This window comes from Herpailurus yagouaroundi, unplaced genomic scaffold (genome assembly GCF_014898765.1).
Source record: "Herpailurus yagouaroundi ecotype Mexico unplaced genomic scaffold, PumYag 165, whole genome shotgun sequence".
Taxonomy (NCBI): Eukaryota; Metazoa; Chordata; class Mammalia; order Carnivora; family Felidae; genus Herpailurus; species Herpailurus yagouaroundi.
Window position 1 is genome coordinate 714,430 of NW_024412406.1, and position 20,500 is coordinate 734,929.

The window sequence follows — 20,500 nt, forward strand, 5'->3', positions numbered from 1 at the left end:
TGCATCTCTTTGTTTCCTAGGATTTGGAGAATTCTGAGGGTTCTTTATCAAGAAAAGTTCATTATTTGGTAGCTAAGCTCTCTCCATAGGATAGGTTCATTTTTCTCTCAACTACCCTCAAGTCATATTTCAAAATTTCCTTCAAAATACAGTTCTTCTGGGCAAATCCATGACTAATTGACTCATCACAGATATTCTGTTAAGCCAAACTAAAAATTAAATGAAATTATAAAGGCAACGGCACAAATGAAAGAGCACCTGACTGGAAGTTTGGAGACGAGGCCTCCAGTTCTGGTTCTACAACTTGCTACAGGTGCCTGATATTGACTCCTTGGTCTTGACTGAATTTCACTTCCCACACACCACTTACCTACCACTTACCACATTTAGCAATGTGAATTATATATAATCAATATACTGATATCAAATCCATACATAAAATATCATTTATCAAAAGAAATATTTGTCAAATATATAAAATATCCATATTCATACATATATGGATAATTATGAATGCAAAGAGCATTCATATATGATTATATATAGCATTCATATATATATAATACATGTTATATATATAATGCTATATATAATGCTATATATAATGCTATATATATTATATATATAATGCTATATATAAAGTATATATTATATATAGCATTCATATATAAGATTATATATAGTATTCATATATATATGTGAATATAGCATATATATTATATATAATGCTATATATTATATATAATGCTATATATAATGCTATATATATTATATATAATGCTATATATAATGTATATATTATATATAGCATTCATATATAAGATTATATGTTGTATAATAATTATAATTAATAATATAATAGTTACATTATATAATTAATATATTAAGATTACACAATCTCTACATAGTATATAGAGGGATTATATAATCTTCTTATTTTTATATAGTTTATTCTTGTAGTTGCACAGTGAGTTGGACTGGATTCTAGATATCTGGTTTTGCTCCCAGTCTTTCTATTTCGGATGGATCATCCAGAGGGGAGGCTTTTCCAGCGGTAGGAGAGTTAGCGGCGTACCAGAAACAGACTAGTGTGTTTATTTAATGCAGTACAGTACTATTATATACTTTAAATATTATAAGCTCTTACAGTTTAAAGTACATACAAAAGTATATATATTTAATGTTCATGTCATCTGGATATGAGCTCAGTCTTGGAGACAAAGTCCTTTACAAAGACTATATGTTTCATAGATTTATATAATTTTTTATGTTCACATCTTCACTTTACAGATGAGAAAACTGAGGCCCAGAGAATTAAGGCTCCTGCCTTTTCGTCCGTCCACTTTGCTTTTACCACGTCAAACTCCACGCACAGATAGGTGGTCAGTGACGATGAAGGCGACCTAATGGCAGCGGGACCTTCTGAAAGTAATTTTCCCAACAAAGACCCACAGTGGGGTTTCTTCCCAGGTCGGCTCTGGGGGCGGGTCGCTCTGTCCCGCCTCTGCTCTGCTGGTCTGCGGATAAACGCGCGGTGGCGCCTTGTGCTCCAGGCCCCTCTCGGGAGTGCGGTGGGCATGGGTTGCGGCGTCAGCACGAAGGTGGTCCCGGGGCCGCCCCTGCTGCCCCGGGTCAAGCAGGAGGGTCAAGGCTGCGCTAACTCCAGAGGCGTAGGACCGGGGCCCGAGGCGGCGGCCGAGGCGGCTCGCAGGATGCAGGTGGCCCGATTCCGCGCCAGGTTCGATCCGCGTGTCCTTGCCAGGTAAAGCGGCAGGTTAAGCACTGGCAAAGGGGCTGGCCTGGGGCTGGGTGGAGGAAGGTAGATTAAAGACGGATCAAGATGGCTTTAGACCAGCTGCTTTCTGCTGCTAGGCCCCTGATGTCACTAAATTCTTTCTCTGCCCCTTTGAGATGTAAGTCTTCCACAACCAGGAATGTCTTTCTCAAGGAATGTCATTCCCTTTGAAATGTAATCATGGGGCCACTTTCTCCCAGTCTTTGTGGGAAGGGGGGAGCCTAATTTGCCTGAGCCCCAATTAGCACGGATGGCCTACTCATGTTGACCACCTTCCCCACCAAGCTAATGTGCCCTACTATCTCTCTACTAGCTCTCTCAGTGCTGAAACTCTCTTGCCTTTTGTTTAAACAGAGTTAAAGTCAGTCTCTCTCTCCTACTGCAATAGTTTTGACTTCATTTGTAATAGTCTGGAATAAAGTCTTCTTCAGTGGTTTTAATAAGAGTCAGGGACAAATTCTCTTTAGACACCTCTAAGCAGAGAGGGCAGAGGATGTGGAAGATTCCAGACTGAAAGTGGAGGAGGAACAGCAGTGAGGAAAGGGAGGGGTCCCGGGCCTCTGAGCCGGGGAAAGCGGAAGGCCTCTCAACCCCTATAGGGCTGATGGATGAGAGCCTTGCCACAGATATGCTGAGGCAGGGTCCAGACAGGCCTGGTTTGCGAAGGATCTTTACCGCATTCTGAAAAAGGATCTTTACCACATTCTACCCTATAATTCACAGGATAGAAACAAGTCTTTGAATCAGCCAGATTCGACATCCACTCCTGTCTCTTCTTGCATGTCTAATTGAGAATGTTCCTTAACCTTTCTCCTCCCTCAGTTTTTGCCTCTGTAAAGTGGGAATAATAATAGTATCTACTCCATAGGAGTGTTGTGAGGATAATTAAAATAATATATGGAAATTATGCTGCACAGTGCAGGGCACAAATCTTTATTTAGGTATTGGTGCAGTACTTACTCTTGTCTTCATATGGCACACATAGGACCTAGCTGACTCTGCAAGAAATGAGCAAGGATCGCGGGTTGGTTGGCCTGAAAAATAACTTCCTCAGTGAGTACCATGTTGGACATGTAGAGAAAGAAAATCGTGAAATCCTCTTCCACTCTGCAGGGCTTGGTGGGACACAGTGGTGGCTGGCTCCATTGGCTTCTCAGGGACACTTCTGGCCCTAGAATTGTGTGCTTACTTCATCACAGTGCTGTGAACAGAGTCTATGCTGAGCCATTTCCTGGCCTACTTGGCAACTTCAAATACAAAGGTACCTTGTGGATGAGTCCAGTAGCTGCAAAGCTTAGAGACAAAGTTGGCTGATCCAACTGAACTTGAATCAGAATGGACATGGGATCTTATCATGACTAAATTGGCTAGATGGTATCTCTGGTCATCTGTAGCCAGAGAATTGCGGCCTTTCCGCTCTCATAACCTCCATCGGCAGGGTAAGTCCCCAGTCCTGTAGGTGTGAAAGGGTCATAGAGGTGGAGGGTCACGACATTCTAAGGGCTGTAGCTGTAAGGGCTCTAGCGACTAACTCAAGGCTCTTCTTTACCTGATGGAGAGTTGAGCCCCAGAAGATTAACTGACTTGTAGAAGTTAGAGGCAGAACTGAGTCTAGAATACAGTTGTCTTTCTTCTCCTTTGTCATTCCACTTAGAACTCTTGCAGAATATAGCTGATAGAATTTAAATCTGAGGATATTCACTTTCTTCTTGGGAGTTCATTACAATTACTTCTATCAAATAGGTTGTGGTATTACTATTGTTTCCATGTGTCATTTTTTAAATACATGTTCAAAAGATCCCCAGTTTGTAGCAGCTGAAGTTACAGGAATAATTTCAATTTCTATAATTTCTAGGCTAATGTACAATTGCACCACCTACAAAATTAACTTTGAGGCTGTTTTGTTGGGTGATGGGTAAGAGTGGAGGAGTGGAAGGGATGGAATGGGCTCATAAATGCCTTCTCCGATGCTTGATTTGATTGTTAATGTTTTCAAAGTATATGTAATACTTTGGAAATAATAGGTATTCAGTGAACGATTCTTTCATTCAACATTTATTGCTGTTCCCTCTGTGCCAGGCACTGCATAAGATCTAGCCACTCAAGTCATAAAAATCGTCACCATCCATGCCATCAAGGGCTCACAAGCAAGGCTGCAGTTACTGGAATTTGTTATGGGACATTGGTTATTCAATCTGCAATCATTTATTTCCACTACTCTATATTTTGGCTTAAAGCCTATGTTTCCCTCAGTGCCAAATTACTAGCAGTTTTTCAAATATTTGGGATGAAGGCCCCTTAACAGTATTGAATAAAGCTCCTTTTATTTAAGCAAAAGAGTGTAGTTCCTCAGAGATGGTAATTGGTCTGATAGCTGATGATTAATTCCATGAGCAAATGAATTCGCCTGCAGTTTTGAGGGCATAGTGATAAATTAGTATCTGCAAAGTGCTTTCATCCACATTAGAGGTAAATGAAAAACTTGGTTGGTTTGCAAAGCAATAGAATTTGAAATGCCTGTGATTATCTTCAAAATCAACCTGAAAGTGCATGTGAATATAAAAGCAAAGTTGGAAAGAGAAGAGGTGACAGAATCCGTTTAAGATGAGTAAATTGCTATCTGTTTTGATAAAGTAATTGGCCAGAAAATTAAATGCACTGCATAGAACAAAGCTGTTTTCAGTAAGCTGGTACAGCCAAATGCCATTTTTATTCAGTAAGCACAGGAATATAAGGAACATAGGTGGGGGGAAAATTACTGGAAGAATAAACTCAGCAAAAAGAAATAAGGCTATTTAAAGCACAGATTGAGATTTGCATTTGAATCTCTGGTATTGAGTATGCAACTTAAAGAATTACCTTTTCCCTGCATACTCCCAGGGCACATTTCCATTTGCTGGCACCCTTTCCTGGGAGAAGTTCTAATAAAGTGGAAGAGCACCAAATTACGATTCAAGTAAGACGACCTGGGTTCTCATCCTCACTCTAGAACTTAAACAACCAGTTGGCTAGCCTGATCTTCAATTTTCTCATTTGTAAAATGAGGGGTTGGATTAAATCATTCTCTGATATTCTTTCCAGATGTAAAATCATAATTCTAAGTTTAGCACTTTCTCAACATTTCTTTCTTTTTAAAAAAAATTTTTTTAATGTTTTATTTTTGAGAGACAGAGCACAGGCAGGGGAGGAGTAGAGAGAGAGGGAGACACAGACTCCAAAGCAGGCTCCAGGCTCTGCGCTGTCAGCACAGAGCCCAATGCAAGGCTCAAACTCACAGACCATGAGATCATGACCTGAGCTGAAGTCAGACACTTAACCAACTGAGCCACTCAGGTACCCCATCAACATTTCTTAAATGAGAGTTATAAATTTGATAGAACTCTTAGATGGACATAGACATTTACACAGATAATTCAAGTTCAAGGTCACCAACCTTTGAAATCCTAGCTGACTTCCTGGCCTTTCTGAGAGATAATTACTTTACACATTAACATATATCCCACGTTAAAATTCTGTTTCCAGTGCAGAAATTGCAAGAGCTGAGGGTCAGGTGGGAGGAAACTGTGGTTCTAACACCACCCCCACCGGACATATTTACCTAATCAGTGGTTATCTATTAAAGCGCTACTGTGGATGAGATAGGGCATGTGCCTCGCTCGGACTGAGAGCTCACAGTCAAGTAACCTGAAGAAGACCCTGTCTTGTGATATGATTTCCTCCTTCTTATGAGAAGTTATAAACAGGACTAAGCTTCTTTTTTTAATTTCCTCCACTTGGTTTGGTGGTTGCTGTTGCAGAATAATAAAAACAAGGGTTGTGGGGAAGAAAGAAAATGGTAGAAGGCGATCCTAAAGTTCTTCAATGAAATTTTGGTGAAATACATTTGAAGGGGTTAGATTTAATTCCCATCCATTTCAACTACAATCTGTGTGGCCTTGGGAAATTACTTAACTTTTTTTATTCTTAATTTTCTTACCTATAAAAGGGGGATAGTATCATATTAGTCAATAAGAGTATTGTGAGAAGATTTTTTTAAATAAATTTTCTTGCACACAATAAGTGTATAATAAATGGTAACTGTTGTTATAAAGACTGTTGTTTTAATAGTTCTCTTTCCACCAACTAATTATTTTCATATCACTTACCTACATTCCAAAGAAGAATCTGGAGAGGACTTCAAAAGTAACAAATACAATTAAGCTGTAAAGAGCAAGGGAATTGGATGAGGGGATATAAAGATAGATAAAAAGATGATACAGAGCACCAACTTAAATAATTTTAAGAATCATCAATTCAGAGGATAACAGATTTGGCTTTTCTTCCCAATAGATATGACATCAAGGCTCTTATTGGGACAGGCAATTTCAGCAAGGTTCTCAGGGTGGAGCAGAAGACCACCAAGAAACCTTTTGCAATAAAAGTGATGGAAACCAGAGTGAGAGAAGGCCGAGAAGCATGTGAATCAGAGCTCACCATCCTGAGGCGGGTTAGCCACCGTTATATTGTTCAGCTCGTGGAGATCTTTGAGGCTCAGGATCGAGTTTACATGGTGATGGAGTTGGCTACGGGAGGAGAGCTCTTTGACCGACTCATTACTCAGGGATCCTTTACAGAGCAGGACGCTGTCAGAATTCTCCAGATGGTTGCAGATGGCATCCGGTATCTGCATGCATTGCGAATAACCCACAGGGACCTAAAGCCTGAAAATCTCTTATATTATCATCCAGGTGCCGAGTCGAAAATTTTAATCACAGATTTTGGTTTGGCACACTCTGGGAACAAAAGTGGAGACTGGACAATGAGGACACTCTGTGGGACCCCAGAGTACATAGCCCCCGAGATTTTGCTAAGGAAACCTTATACTAGTGCCGTGGACATGTGGGCTCTTGGTGTAATCACCTATGTTTTACTTAGTGGAGTCCTGCCTTTCGATGATGAAAACCATACAAGACTTTACAGGAAGATTCTGAAAGGCAAATATAATTATACAGGAGAGGTAAGAAATAATTTTAATTCTTATTAATTCAGCTTAGTGCAATTTCTCAACCTCAGCACTATTAACATTTAGAGCTGGATGATTCTTTACAGGGGGGTAGCATAGGGGATGTGAGTGGGGCTTTCTTGTGCATTGCAGAGTATTTAGAAGCATCCTTGGCCTTCACTCCACCCTCTATACACTACTGGTAGATATTAATATCTAGTAAATACACTAGATTCAACACTTTCCCCAAATTGTGACAACAAAAATTGTCTCCAGACATTGTTAAATGTCCCCTTTGGGGCAAAACCACCTCTGGATGAGAGCCATTGATCTGAAAGTGGCAAGGGCCTCGATTACTGAGTTGTCTGTGGTCAGTACATGACATTAATACTTAAGTAGACAAGTTAGTTTGTGTGTAGGTTTTCTTCCATCAGCTGAGTAGACTAATGTGTACCAGAAGCTCAGCGTGATGCTTGGGTGTTTGGTGAGAGATTCTCTGCCTTGAATCTAGATAATCCAAGCCTTTTTTGTAATATAATGTTTCCTCAGTGAAACGTTTAGCCTTACAGCTTATGTAAAATATTTATCCATTGTTTAAACTTGGAGCTCCCAGTGTTCGTGAAAGTGTTCACTTCTTATTGTTTTGAGTAGAGAAGGAAAGTTGTCAATGCTTGTGTGTAGGATGCCTGACAAAAAGGGAAATTCATTTCATGTTCAGCAAGTGACCAAATACATTATCTTTTTAAGTATGAAAGGGTTCTTTGTCTCATAAAGAAAAATATTGGTAGTTTGATTATATCTACTTAAGGTATAGTATCTGTATGTATAACATCTTACACAAAATCAAAAGCTAAAGAAGAAATTTAAATATAATATTTTCTGTACTTTGACAGAGCTTTAATATCTTACTGTAGACATATGCATTGTAAAAAACTCATCGAAATTGGTAATTGAGAACTGAGACTTACATAGAAAGGTAGGAAAGGATGGGGGGAATTCACACACAGTTCAGTACCATTAATTATTAAAAGTTTGAAAAATGTTCACCCTCACTAATATCCCAAAAATGCAAATGAAAACAAAGTCTTTAAAAAAATTGTTTTAAATCAATAAAGATTAAAAAAAAAAAAACCTTCAACTTGATTCATTGCTAAGATTATTAAGAGATCAACCATCTCATTCGCTGCTGGTGGAGGGAAAATTTTACAGATTTCTTGGAAAGTAGATTGAAAATATGCATCTGGAACTTTTAAAAGTTTGTATATTTTGATCTGGTAATTCCACTTCTAACAATCTAAGGAAATAATCCCGGATGCAGCAAAGGTTTCAGTATAAAGATGGTCATCGGAGCTATAGTTACAAAAGTGGATAATTGGAAAAAAAACCCTAAAAGAATGTTTGCATATTATGAGACATCCATATGATAGAGTATGATAGTTTCTAAATTATGTATGCTTAAAAATTGTACAGATATTGGAAAAATGTGCACAGTATACTACCAAGTGAAAATAAAAATGCAAAATACAAACTATGTATAGAGTATAATCACAATCATGTGGGAAAATGTATGCATAGGAAAAAGGCTTAAAAGAAATACAGTAAAATGTTAACAGAGCTCATTTCCTGGTTTGGGGATTATGGATCATTTTGGTTTTTTTCTTTATAATTTGAATATCTTTGTGTTTCTGTTGTTCTTTTGTTTATAAAGGATATGTCTTTCTGTTTTGGCTATGGCTCCATGACTCTTCTGTTCTATGTACTGTTGGGTGGAGTTGCCATCATGGTGGCCTGACTGCGACGTTATATCTATGATGGTTCTTCTAATGTCTGACATCTTGATGGGGATGGCTGGAAATTTGGGGTCATCTAGGTCACCGGAACCCTTATTCCCCTCTCCACTCTCTATGCTTCATAGGGCCTTCTCTTCTTGGGGGCTTCTCCATGGAGTCTCTCCAGCAGAATAGTCAGACTTTTTACAGGTTAGTTTAGGCTTTCCAAAAAGGAGTATTCAAGAGGGAGACAGTGGAAATTGCCAGTCCTCTTGAAGGCTGAGCTTGGAAATGGCACCACATTACTTCTGCCTCATCCTATTGTGAGTTCTGTGGGCCTTAGGCTAACCCAGATTCAATGTGGAGGGAGACTGCACACAGTATGACTATTGGGAGTGTGGTTTATTAGGCCATGTTCGGACTAGATATCACCGTTGCTTTTTTAATGTGTGAGAATAATAAGCAAATATTCTTTAAGAAGTCCTTTTATCAGGTTTAATTCAGAGGGTTTCTAGGGTTGGGTTCCCCTAAAGGCCAAGAAACCCGAGAAGAAGATTCAGGTTCAAGTGACTGATTAAGGGTAGACTCCCAGGAGATAGGTAAGGGAGTCTGGAAATCAGGACGAGGAAGGTGAAGAGGCCAAGGCCATAAAGGTCAGCCTCATTTTGCAGGGAAGAATTCTTCAGCATTCTTTCAACCTGAGGTAGGAGAGCTGGGCTTTCACATCTACCCCTCTCTGCTAGTCAATGGGGGTGATGGTGGTGGGGAGCTGGTGGTAAATTTTTATATTCTCTGGGGATCAAAGGCAAGTAGCTCCAAGTGCCCCAGGGTGGTCACTGAAAAAAGCAAGGTATTGGGTTTTAGAAGTAAAGCACTTCAGGTGTACTTGGGTGGCTCAGTCAGTTAAGCATCCGACTTCGGCTCAGGTCATGATCTCACCGTTTGTGAGTTCAGGCCCCTCGTTGGGCTCTGTGCTGACAGCTCAGAGCCTGGAGCCTGCTTCAGATTCTGTGACTCCCTCTCTCTCTACCCTTCCCCCACTCACACTCTTTCTTTTTCTCAAAAATAAGTAAACATTAAAAACAAAAGAAGCAAAGCACTCCAAATGAAGGGGGTGTGGGTACATACAGAAAAGAGGGGCTCAAGCTCCGTTTGGAGCACTGACATTATCTCCATGGTGCACGCTCTATTTCTTGAGGAAATACCTGTTGGTAGCCCCAGATAACATACAACACAGAGTAAGATTGTGGCTGCTTGCAAAATGTTAGTGGATTTATATTCCCTTGGTTTTCTTTTCCGTGTTTGTTAGGCACCCGTGTCCATCATATTAACATTTTCTTACAATATTACCAAGTGTCTTAGTCATTTCAATCTGCTATAACAAAATACCACAGACTGGATGGCTTAAACAATAGAAACTTATTTCTCACAGCTCTAGGAGCTGAGAAGTTCAAGACCAAGATTCAAACAAGGTAGGTTTCATTATGAAGCCTCTTCTCTTGGCTTGTAGGCAGCTGCCATCTCATGGTGTACTCACATGACCTCTTCTTTGTGTGTGTGGAGAGAGAGAGATGGGGATAGGGAGAGGGGGGGGGGGCAACTCTGCGGTGTCTCTTCTTAAAAGGCCACTAATCCTATCAGATCAGGGCCCCACCCTTATGACCTCATTTAATTACTTCCTTGGAGACCTCGTCTCTAAATACAGTGATACAAGAGGCTAGGGCTTCAACACATGAATTTTGGAGAAACGCAAACATTCAGTCCATGGCATCTAGGAAATACATGTTGATAGACGTAGAAAGGTATATCATCACAAATTCTCTGTCATCATATCATTGTATACCTACCACTTACAACAAGCCTAGTAATTTCTAAATGCACCAATTTTATTTAAATTCCAGGGTGACCATTGATTCTGGAAGAATAGGTATGGTAGACAGAATTCTAGCCCTCCAAAGGTGTCCCTATTCTAATATCCAGAATCTGTAGGTGTATTATCTTACATGGCAAAAGAGAATTTGCAGATGTGACTAAATTAAAGACCTTGAGATGGGGATATTATCCTGGATTATCTCCGTGAACCCAATGTGATCACCAGGGTCCTTACAGTAGGAAGGCAGGATGGTCAAAGATGGACGAGATTTGATGAAAGGAACATAGATTGGAGTGATGTGCTTTGGAAATTGAGGAAGGGGTCATGAACCAAGGAATATGGACAGTCTCTGGAAACCGAAAAAGGCAAGGAAAGAATTCTCTCCTGAAACCTCTAGAAGGAACACAGCTTTGCTGACCATTTTAGCTTGTAAAACCCATGTTAACCTTCAGAACTGTAAGATAATAAATGTGTGTTGTTTTTTAAAGTCCCTTTGTCTATAACTAAAATTCCATGTATGACACATAGTGTGAATCATTTCTTTTCTCTAGAAGTCCGGTGGAGAAGTGCAATAAATAGGACAAAACTTCCAAAGATTTAAGTGCTGTATCTCTTATAATGAAGAGGAGTGATGTGTTTAATATATATATAGCAAGGTTGCCTACATGGCTCAGTTAGTTAAGTGTCCAACTCTTGATTTTGGCTCAGGTCATGATGTCATGGTTCTTGGGTTCAAGCCTTGCATCAGTCTCTGCACTGATAGTGCTTAGGATTCTCTCTCTCCCTCTGTCTTCCCCCTCTCAAAATAAATAAAATAAAACTTAAAAAATATGTATATATATAGCAAATATTTTGCTAGATATTTGGCAGATATATACTCTGACTCCACCCATGTATAAGCAAAAAACTAGCTCTGATATTAATGTTTAACTCTTCTTGATTTTGGTGTGAAATATATTCCTTTTCATGAAACTTTGATGACCATTCCACCTGTGTTATTCTTTCCCTTCTCTGAGTAGTGTTTAGGATTATGAGAAATGTCTTTTGTTTTGACATTTAATCTATATGTCATCTTTCCAAGACATTGTTGGCTCTTTGAAGACTGGGATTCTACCATATTTTCCACTTTATACCCAATAAAATATGAAGAGTTAAGTATAGAGAAACATTTAACAAAAAATAATCGTTTTTAAAAATTATAAAGAGATTCTGATTTATAATAACATGAGTAAATGCATCTCAACTGTAACTGCATTGAACATAAAATACAAATTTTAATTTATAGCAAGGTGGACTTTAGATAACTAATACCTTCAGTTGCTGAATTCATTAGATTCATTTTGGAACATTAGTGTTGTTTGGAAGGGTACATTTACTCTACTCACTGGGCTTTGCAGAGTAGGGGTAGTTCTCCTTTCCAGTCACTTCCTGCAATGCTCAAAGAGCAACCAGGTTGGAAAAACACAGCACAGGTCAAAAAGAAAAAAAACCAAAAAACAAAAAAACTTCTTATCTATTGTGTGAGGGAGGCCTTCACTTACCTACTTTATTACCAGTACCATCATGATGGCTTTCAGCTTGGTGGCAGGGCTCATGCTGGAGATAGTAAGTAAAAGACTCACCCACCATTTCTCCCAGAGATAGTTGGAAAGCATCCTTGTGTGGTCTCCACCCTCCTTGTCAGGCCTTCCTCGGGCCAGGGAATCATGCTCAGCTCCGGGAATACCCATATGAAAATACTCAGTGACCCTGCTCTTTGAAATCAGGTGATCTTGTCTGAGAGACCAAGTATTCTTTTATATCTCTTCAAATTTAAGTGCTCTGATACATGTAGGAGCAAAGGCTCAGAGTCCATGGAAGAAGGGAAGACAGCCTCTTACTACTTAGGATATTTGGGTCAGATTTCACAAAGGAGAGGACATGTGTGCTGTGTCTTAGAGGAAGGGTAGGAGTTTCTGAAAGGGAGATTGGTATGTTCCAAGTAGACAGAACAACATATACAAAAGTACATAAAAAGGAATATGTTGTATAGTAAAAAATAAGAATTTGAGAGCATTTGTGTGCAGATGAATGTATATTTATGTGGGTATTTTGTAAAGCAGTGTAGTGTAGTGGTTAAGAACACAATCCAGAACAATCCTGCCTGGTTCTACTCCCAGCGCTGCCATTTACTAAGCATGTAACTTAGGGCATATTTCTTCATTTCTCTGTATCTCAGTTTCTTAATTTGTAAAAACAGTAATAATGATAGTGTTTACCTAAGAAGGTGGTTGTGAAGATCAGATGAGCTAAAAGATATCAAGTGCTTGGAGTAGTTTAACATATTAGTACATAGTGCTATATTTGTGTTAGCTATTTCTGTTACTATTACTATTAATATGGGAAACAGAGGGACTACAAGTTTGAATTTTGCTTAAATAAGCTACTAGTTACATATATATCTTACAGTGCACACTGTACTTACCAAGTACACCATTTCATTTTTTAAATGGAAGAGTGAGAAAAGTGTGGTGTTAACATTTTAATGCTAATGGTAAATTACACATTCTTGCCAATGAGTTGGGAATCATATATTATTGTGTAATTATATTATAACTATATCACAGCAGGTTTTTTTGGTGTGAAATAAGTTGATAATAAAATGAGTCTTACAACCATGTTAGTTAGCCATCTGACAAAGATAAACATTGGTATTAAAAACATGTTAAAAAAAATCCCACATGGATAGTGATAAAAAATGGTCCCCGTATACTTAGATTCACCTATGATTGCCATACTGGTAGGGAAAAAGTTTACTGATGCACTCCCTGAGAGGTAACATATCTGATGGATTTTGGTCACCAGCCATGACCCCAATTTTCTTTCTGTATCCTCATCTCCATTTATTTCTCTTATTTTTTCTTTGCTATATTTCTTTTCCATGCAGGTTATTAAGTAGGAAAAAGTGAAAGGAGAGCAAAAGATTTGGCTCTTTAATTCCTTTTCATTCTCTTCCCATCATGACTAGAATTTCAATGATGAAATGAACCACAGTTCAGTTAGGTCATAATTCCTGTAATTTGGTTCCCATTCCTGTGGTTTAGTTCTTAAAAACTTATGTTCACAAAAATGTGTTCAACTTTTTAGATGACATTTTTACTTTAAAAGTAGTTTTATGGAAAATACTTTCAATAGTTGTAAAACCTGTCATAATGTACTTCATTTTCTACTTATCCCTTTCTTCATCTCTTCTTTGACTTAAATTGGACAGGTATATATATTCTTCCCTTAAACTCAATCACAGTGAGGGATACCTAGGTGGCTCAGGTGGTTGGGCGTCTGACTTTGGCTCAGGTCATGATCTCAGGGCTCGTGGATTCAAGCCCCATGTCAGGCTCTGTGCTAACAGCTGAGCTTGGAGACTGCTTCAGATTTTGTGTCTCCCTCTCTCTCTGTCCCTCTCCCCACTTGTTATCCCCCTCTCCTTCTCTCTCTCTCTCTCTCTCTCTCTCTCTCAAAAATAAATAAACATTAAAAAAAGAAACTCAATCACAGTGAGTGTTTCTTGGAATCAAAACCATGTGCATTACCTTTTTGACTGTGTAGTTGTTACCTTTGGTATAAGGGATAGTGATTAGAATGGAAAGTAGTTATCTGTTTCTTTGATTATGTTGCACTTCTTGACCTTGATATCATCAGCGGAATTCATTGAGTTGAGGAGAAAATAACTATATACATAAAGCTTCTGAAACTTAGAAATACTTGGTTTTAATGTTATAGTTATATTGTTTATGTTCTGGTTTATGAGGTTTACAATAGGAACTAGTTCTAAATATATATTATATGTGGAAGAATAAGTCAACCATTGACTCAGAGTTCAAAGGCCAATTCAATTTTTTGTCACTCTTATGTCCTTGAGTGCTTTGAAATGTGATAAGTGCTCAAACAAACTAGGCTCTATTCAATCCTCTTTAAATTTCAGTGTTTTCCTTATAAGAAGAACCAGAAGCATCGCTTGTCTCATGTCAAGAACCCCTTAACTCACAAAAATATTCACTTTATGAGCCTGGTGTAAGATTGATTGGCTCTTTCTCCACTTTTATTTTTTATTAGATGCTTCCTGTAATAAACTTGGGTATATCTTTTGACTTTTTCCAGGATTTACAAATGCCCTAATAGCTAAAGCATTCTGACATAATTAGCTTTGTCTCTGAGCAGTTTTAGTCTTGGCAAAGATAAAACACAATTTAAAGTCTGCTTTGTAGATTGAGAGGAAAAATGTTTTAATTTTAAATATTTATAGCATAAGGATGATGTACAAAATCTCCTGCTTGCTGAGCTGAAGAAGAGTGATTTTACCGGTCTACAACTAATAAGGTCATGGAGAGTTCATTGCTACTTTCGGACACATTTACGTAAAATTTAATTGCAGAGCTTAAATGAAATCCTACCAAGGCCATACACTAAAGTTCAAAAGAAGAGAAATGCTAGTCAGAGAATTGTCATAAGTAGATGTTTCCAATAAAAACTACTTAAAAAAATTTTTTTAAGTTTTTTTTTTTTTTTTTTTTTTTTTAGTAATCTCTGTACCCAGTGTAGGACTTGAACTTACAACCCTGAGATGAAAAGTTGCATGTTCTTCTGACTGAGCCAGCCAGGTGCCTCTAAAACCTGCTGCTGTTAAGTGCTCTTAGCTCAAAGATTTGAATGGCAACTTATCTATATACTTAAAAATATATATTTATAGTTTTCTAAAAACTCTGTAATTAAATCTGTGAATAGTTATTACCCTGTTTCAGTAAGCTCTATATTTATCAAATTTTAGCATCAGTTACAATCCTTAAAATTTAAGATGTTGAATCTAGAATTTTAGGAACTGCATATATTATGTGTGTGTTTGTGTGTGTGTGTGTATGTTTGTAGGGTCTAGCTTCTTAATGATGACTTTTACTAGTGATTCTCTATGGGCATTTCTGCAAAGGAACCACATTAGGAGTAATTAATCATAAAGAAATTGGAAAGCACAAAACTAAAATCATTCCTTAGTTCTCTGTTTAAAGGTGAAAGAATCAAGACATCAATAGATTATAAGCTACCATCTCTCTAAATTCCCTTTATTCTTCCAAAATGAGTAAGTAGTGCAATTGTTAGTATTAAATTTTGGTTTTATACCTTCTTTTTGTTAGTGTTGATTTACACAGTTCTGCCAATTTCTATTCAGGAGGACAAATAGGCAAAGAACCAGATAAGGAAAGGAAGAAAGAACAAAGGGGAAAAAAAAGACTGAATTGCTCACAAATTAATTGAATGACCTTGGGATAAAACAAAGTGCTACCATTTTCTTTTTTGTAGTTTCAAGTTTTTATTTAAATTCTAGTTAGTTAACACATAGGGTAATATTGGTTTCGGGAGTAGAATGTAGTGATTCATCACCTACATATAACACCCAGTGCTCATCCCAACAAGTGCCCTCCTTAATACCCATCACCTATTTAACCCATCCTCCCACCCCCAGCAACCCTTAGTGTTTCTCTATAGTTAAGAGTCTGTTTTATGGTTTGCCTCTCTCTTTCCCCCCCTGTGTTCATCTGTTTCATTTCTTAAATTCCACATATGAGTAAAATCATATGGTATATGCTTTCTTTGACTTATTTCACTTAGCATAATACACGCTAGCTCCATCCATGTCATTGCAAATGGGAAGATTTCATTTTTTTTTTTTTTTTGGTTAAGCTTTATTCCATTGTATAGATATACCACAACTTCTTAATCCATTCATCAGTCGATATACATTTGGGCTGTTTCCATATTTGGCTATTGTTGATAATGCTGCTATAAACATTAGGGTGCACGTATCCCTTTGGATCCGTATTTTTGTATCTTTTGGGTAAGTACCTAGTAGTGCAATTGCTGGATCAGAGGGTAGTTCTACTTTAAACATTTTGGGGAACCTCCATGCTCTTTTCCAGAGTGGCTGCACCAGTTTGCATTCTCACCAACAGTGAAAGAGGGTGCCTCTTTGTATCCTTGCTAATATCTGTTGTTTCCTATGTTGTTCATTTTAGCCATTCTGACAGGTGTGAAGTGATATCTCATTACAGTTTTGATTTGCATTTCCCTGATGATGAGTGATGTTGAGCATCTTTTCATGTGTCTGTTAACCATCTGGATGTCTTGCTACCTTTCTTTGTATTTGGTTCGTTACCTCTTAACATAGAGCAGTGTTTTGAGGACACACATTCATCATGATAATAGTAAGTGGAACCGGTATGAGAAGTTTTAGATAATTTTCATCTTCCAGTTCTCTGAATGTAGTCAGTGGATGTGTCCACAAAAGAACTGAGGAAGGAGTTACATTGTGGTTTAATAGTAACAAGAACAAGAACAAGAACAACAAATATATATGACATTTTATATTTTGAAAACCATTTTTCACATATTTGATCTAATTTGGTTCGAATGGCACTCTTATGAAAGAGATATGATGATTCCCATTTTTTTTGATGAGAAGACTGAGATCCTTTGTTTAGAGCTATAGAGGGCCGGACAGCCTGTCTAGTCCAGACTCACTTACCTCAATCCCAGGCTTTTTCCATATTGAGATAGGTTAACAGGCTGACTGATGACAGTGTCTCCTTGAGACTGCTGAGAAAAGCCGAACAGAAGAATTTTCAAGGCAAAGAGTGGAAATGGCAAAGTGGCTGTCCAGCCTGGTGAAGGGACCCAATAATGGCATTGAGAGTTCATCCAGGATATGAATGTGGTTCAATGTGTGGTCTCCAAATCTTTATTTTTAAAAAGTCATCTCTATGTCCAGTGTGGGGCTCGAAGGTCAAGAGTTGCTTGCTCTACTGACTGAGCCAGTCAGGTGCCCCTCTAAATCATTTTTGGTCAGATAACACTATTCGTTAAAGAAATGTGAGCATGCACACTCAGTTCTTATTCATTTATAGAATATATATATGTGTGTATTTATTTTATACTTTATACAACAGAGACAACAATAAATTTTATATTAAAAAGATAAGAATAAAATAGTTCTGACATTTTTTCTATACCTGTCATTTTCTAATGTGTAATATGTAATTCACTCCTAGGTACTCTCCAGTTGTTCTTTATGGCTCAGGAGTCCTGTAGTTTATAGCCCGTGTTTGAATAATGCACTTTGGCTGAAGAACTTTTTTTCCATGTTACCTTATTTTCTGCAACTGCATTTTAAGTATATATTCATTTGAGGTCATCTTAATGACCTCATAAATCTCACTACCCGTATTTTACATTTTCCAGAAAGATTCAGTTGCTTGTCTTATAATGTTCCATTGGAGACATCTAATTTAACCTTGAGCCTAGATAAATGTGTCTGGATCCAGAGCCAAATAGATGTCTAGCCAAAGCAGAGGATGAGTGTCAGCCCCTGACGTACTTTGTCTAGACATGCAGTGTTTACATTTTATTTTTCCTGTGTTTGAGTATTTGGCAAATGTATTCATTTATTTCATGCATTTTATTTTGGGCATAAATATCTCTTGCATCTCATTTACCTAAGTAAACTGGAGGAAAAAAAAGAGCAATTCCTTTTTACTGGTTTCTTTTTTTTTTATAATTTTTTTTTAAGGTTTATTCATTTTTCAGAGACAGAGAGACAGAGTGCAAGTGGGAGAGGGGCAGAGAGGGAGATACAGAATCTGAAGCAGGTTTCAGGCTCTGAGCTGTCAGCACAGAGCCCGACGTGGGGGCCGAACTCACTGACATGACCTGAGCTGAAGTCAGACGCTTAACCAACTGAGCCACCCAGGCTCCCCTACTGGTTTCTTTTGATTCAAATTCTAGGTTAATAGATTGTTAAGAGATTGGAGACTGTGATATCTGATTAGATTCTGATTTTTCCTTACATAAGGACAAAGACAATAGGTTGTAAGGATTTACTTATCTTTCTTGGGAGATAATTTTTTAAAATTTATTTTGAGAGAGAGAGAGAGAGAGAGAGAGCGAGCTCATGCGCATGTGCATGCGCAAGCTGGGGAGGAGCAGAGAGAGAGGAAGAGAGAGAATCCTAAGCAGGCTCCCCACTGTAAGTGCAGAGCCCAGTGCGGGGCTGGATTTCACAAACCGTGAGATGATGACCTGAGCCAAGGTCAAGAGTCAGGCGATTAAGAGTCAGTGAGCCACTGACGTGCCCCAGGAGATACGATTTTTTTAAAAATACATGTCAATCAGAAATTGCTGCTAAAGATACAGCAAATGTACTGGCAATTTTCTCAATGTTTCTCCTTTGTAGATGACAAGGGATACAAAACTATAGTTTTTTCCTAGATATATGCTATGTATTGGTAGGTAATGCAGAAAACACATGTAAAGCAACAGCTCTCTTTACCCTCACAGAAGTCACTATGAATTGCTGCTATTCTATTTAAAGTGTGTGCCAAAGCTGTAATTTTGCCAGAATAAATCCCTGAACCATCAAATAGCTGGTTGTACATACTGCGCCCTGCCATATCTCTGCTACATGCTGGATCCCACTTGGAGCCAGCTGACTGGAACAGTGAGGGCCCTGTGTGTGTTGAGGAAATGCAGTGAAGCCAGAGTCTTCACTGAAGTGCCTTCTTTGTTCTCCTTCTCTCTTGAGGCTGTGGAGATGAAGGCATCCTAAGTCTGGAATAAGTTTTCAAAGGGAGAGAAAAGTTGATGATTTCTCAATCCATCCCACTTCCCACTCTGGCTCATTCTTGGAGTCATGGGGACTCTACGAGATGACCAGAATGTGGTAAATACTAATCTGATACTGGTGTACTTCATGTACAACAGCTGGTCTTCCTTGTCCAGCTTACATAAATGTGATGTGGAAACTCACATTGCTAATCGCAGCACGCTGGACAGATTTCTAGAAAGGAATTCTCGTTCACCGAACAGAAAGTTTGGAACAGAATTTGTGTTTGTTTTTTCCTTTTGCCAAATAGATTTTTTTTTATTTTGCCTTTCTCAAAAGTGGATTTTCAGGTTCACTATATATTTAACAATATAGTATTTAATTTGCTTATTTGAAAAAGTCTTTTGGATTTGATATGCATTGATTTATGTCATTAAGAAGATTATTCTCTATGTGTGTTTGTGTGTTTTTATTTTATTTAATTCTATCTTATTTCTTTTTCCTTTCTAGCCTTGGCCAAATATTTCCCACTTGGCGAAGGACTTTATAGACAAACTACTTATTTTGGAGGCTAGTCAGCGCATGTCAGCCGGGCAGGCCCTGGATCACCCCTGGGTGATCACCAGGGCTGCAGGGTGTTCCATGAAGAATCTTCAGAGGGTCATATCCAGGAACCTCATGCGGAAGGCGTCTCCCCACTCTCAGAGTCCTGAGTCTGCACAGTCTTCTAAGTCACAGTCTTATCACAAATCAAAGCAGATGTGGAGCATGAGAAACTTAAAGGTCGAAGAATCATCACTGTCTGCATTTTTGTAAGCAGATAACTTTCAAAACGACTTTAAACAACTTTAAGGCAGATCTATTAACTTCATTAAATGCATTAGGTTAATAGGGACCATTTCATCATGATTAAAGCACCTAAAAATGCTCCACAGGAATGGGAGCAAATGGTTATTGTTGGATAATGTTGACCTTCGCTTTAAACATTTTTTGGTCTGTAACTTTTTTCTTTGTCTACATTTATTCCCCAAAATATACTTCTGTAAAAGGTAAGTAGTATAATAAATACTAAATGTATTTATATAATTGGAAATAGATGAAGAAGGGAAGCCCAGGTGGCTCATCAGTTGACCATCTGACTCTTGATTTTGGCTCAAGTCATATCTCACAGTTTGTAAGTTTGAGGCCTCTGTGCTGACAGCATGGAGCCTACTTGGGATTCTCTCTGTCCCTCTCACTCTGACTCTCCCTTGCTCTCTATCTGTCTTTCAAACTAAATAAATAACAACTTAAAAAAAAAAGAAATAGATGAAGAAAATCCCTCAAGCATCGATGGATTAAATAAAATGTGAGATAATAGGAATAAGGGATATGTAGGTGAAGAAATGATGACTCAGAGACATAGCAGGCATAGTTAGAAATGGGGAATAAGTATATTTATACTGAAATTACTGAT

General features: G+C 38.2%; 1 protein-coding gene across 1 annotated transcript; it reads left to right on the plus strand.

Annotated features, from left to right (window-relative positions):
* Positions 1–1,577: 1,577 nt before the first annotated feature.
* PSKH2 (protein serine kinase H2) lies at positions 1,578–19,860 on the plus strand. The gene is made up of 3 exons (XM_040487850.1): positions 1,578–1,762; positions 6,125–6,791; positions 19,555–19,860. Exons 1-3 carry the CDS (start codon positions 1,578–1,580, stop codon positions 19,858–19,860), a joined length of 1,158 nt encoding a protein of 385 aa, XP_040343784.1.
* The last annotated feature ends 640 nt before the right edge of the window (positions 19,861–20,500 follow it).

Coding starts and splice junctions, on each gene's coding strand:
- PSKH2 (XM_040487850.1), top strand. CDS start 1,578: ATGGGTTGCGGCGTCAGCACGAAGGTGGTCCCGGGGCCGCCCCTGCTG. Junction 1,763..6,124: donor GATCCGCGTGTCCTTGCCAG/GTAAAGCGGCAG, acceptor TCTTCCCAATAG/ATATGACATCAAGGCTCTTA. Junction 6,792..19,554: donor AATATAATTATACAGGAGAG/GTAAGAAATAAT, acceptor TTTCCTTTCTAG/CCTTGGCCAAATATTTCCCA.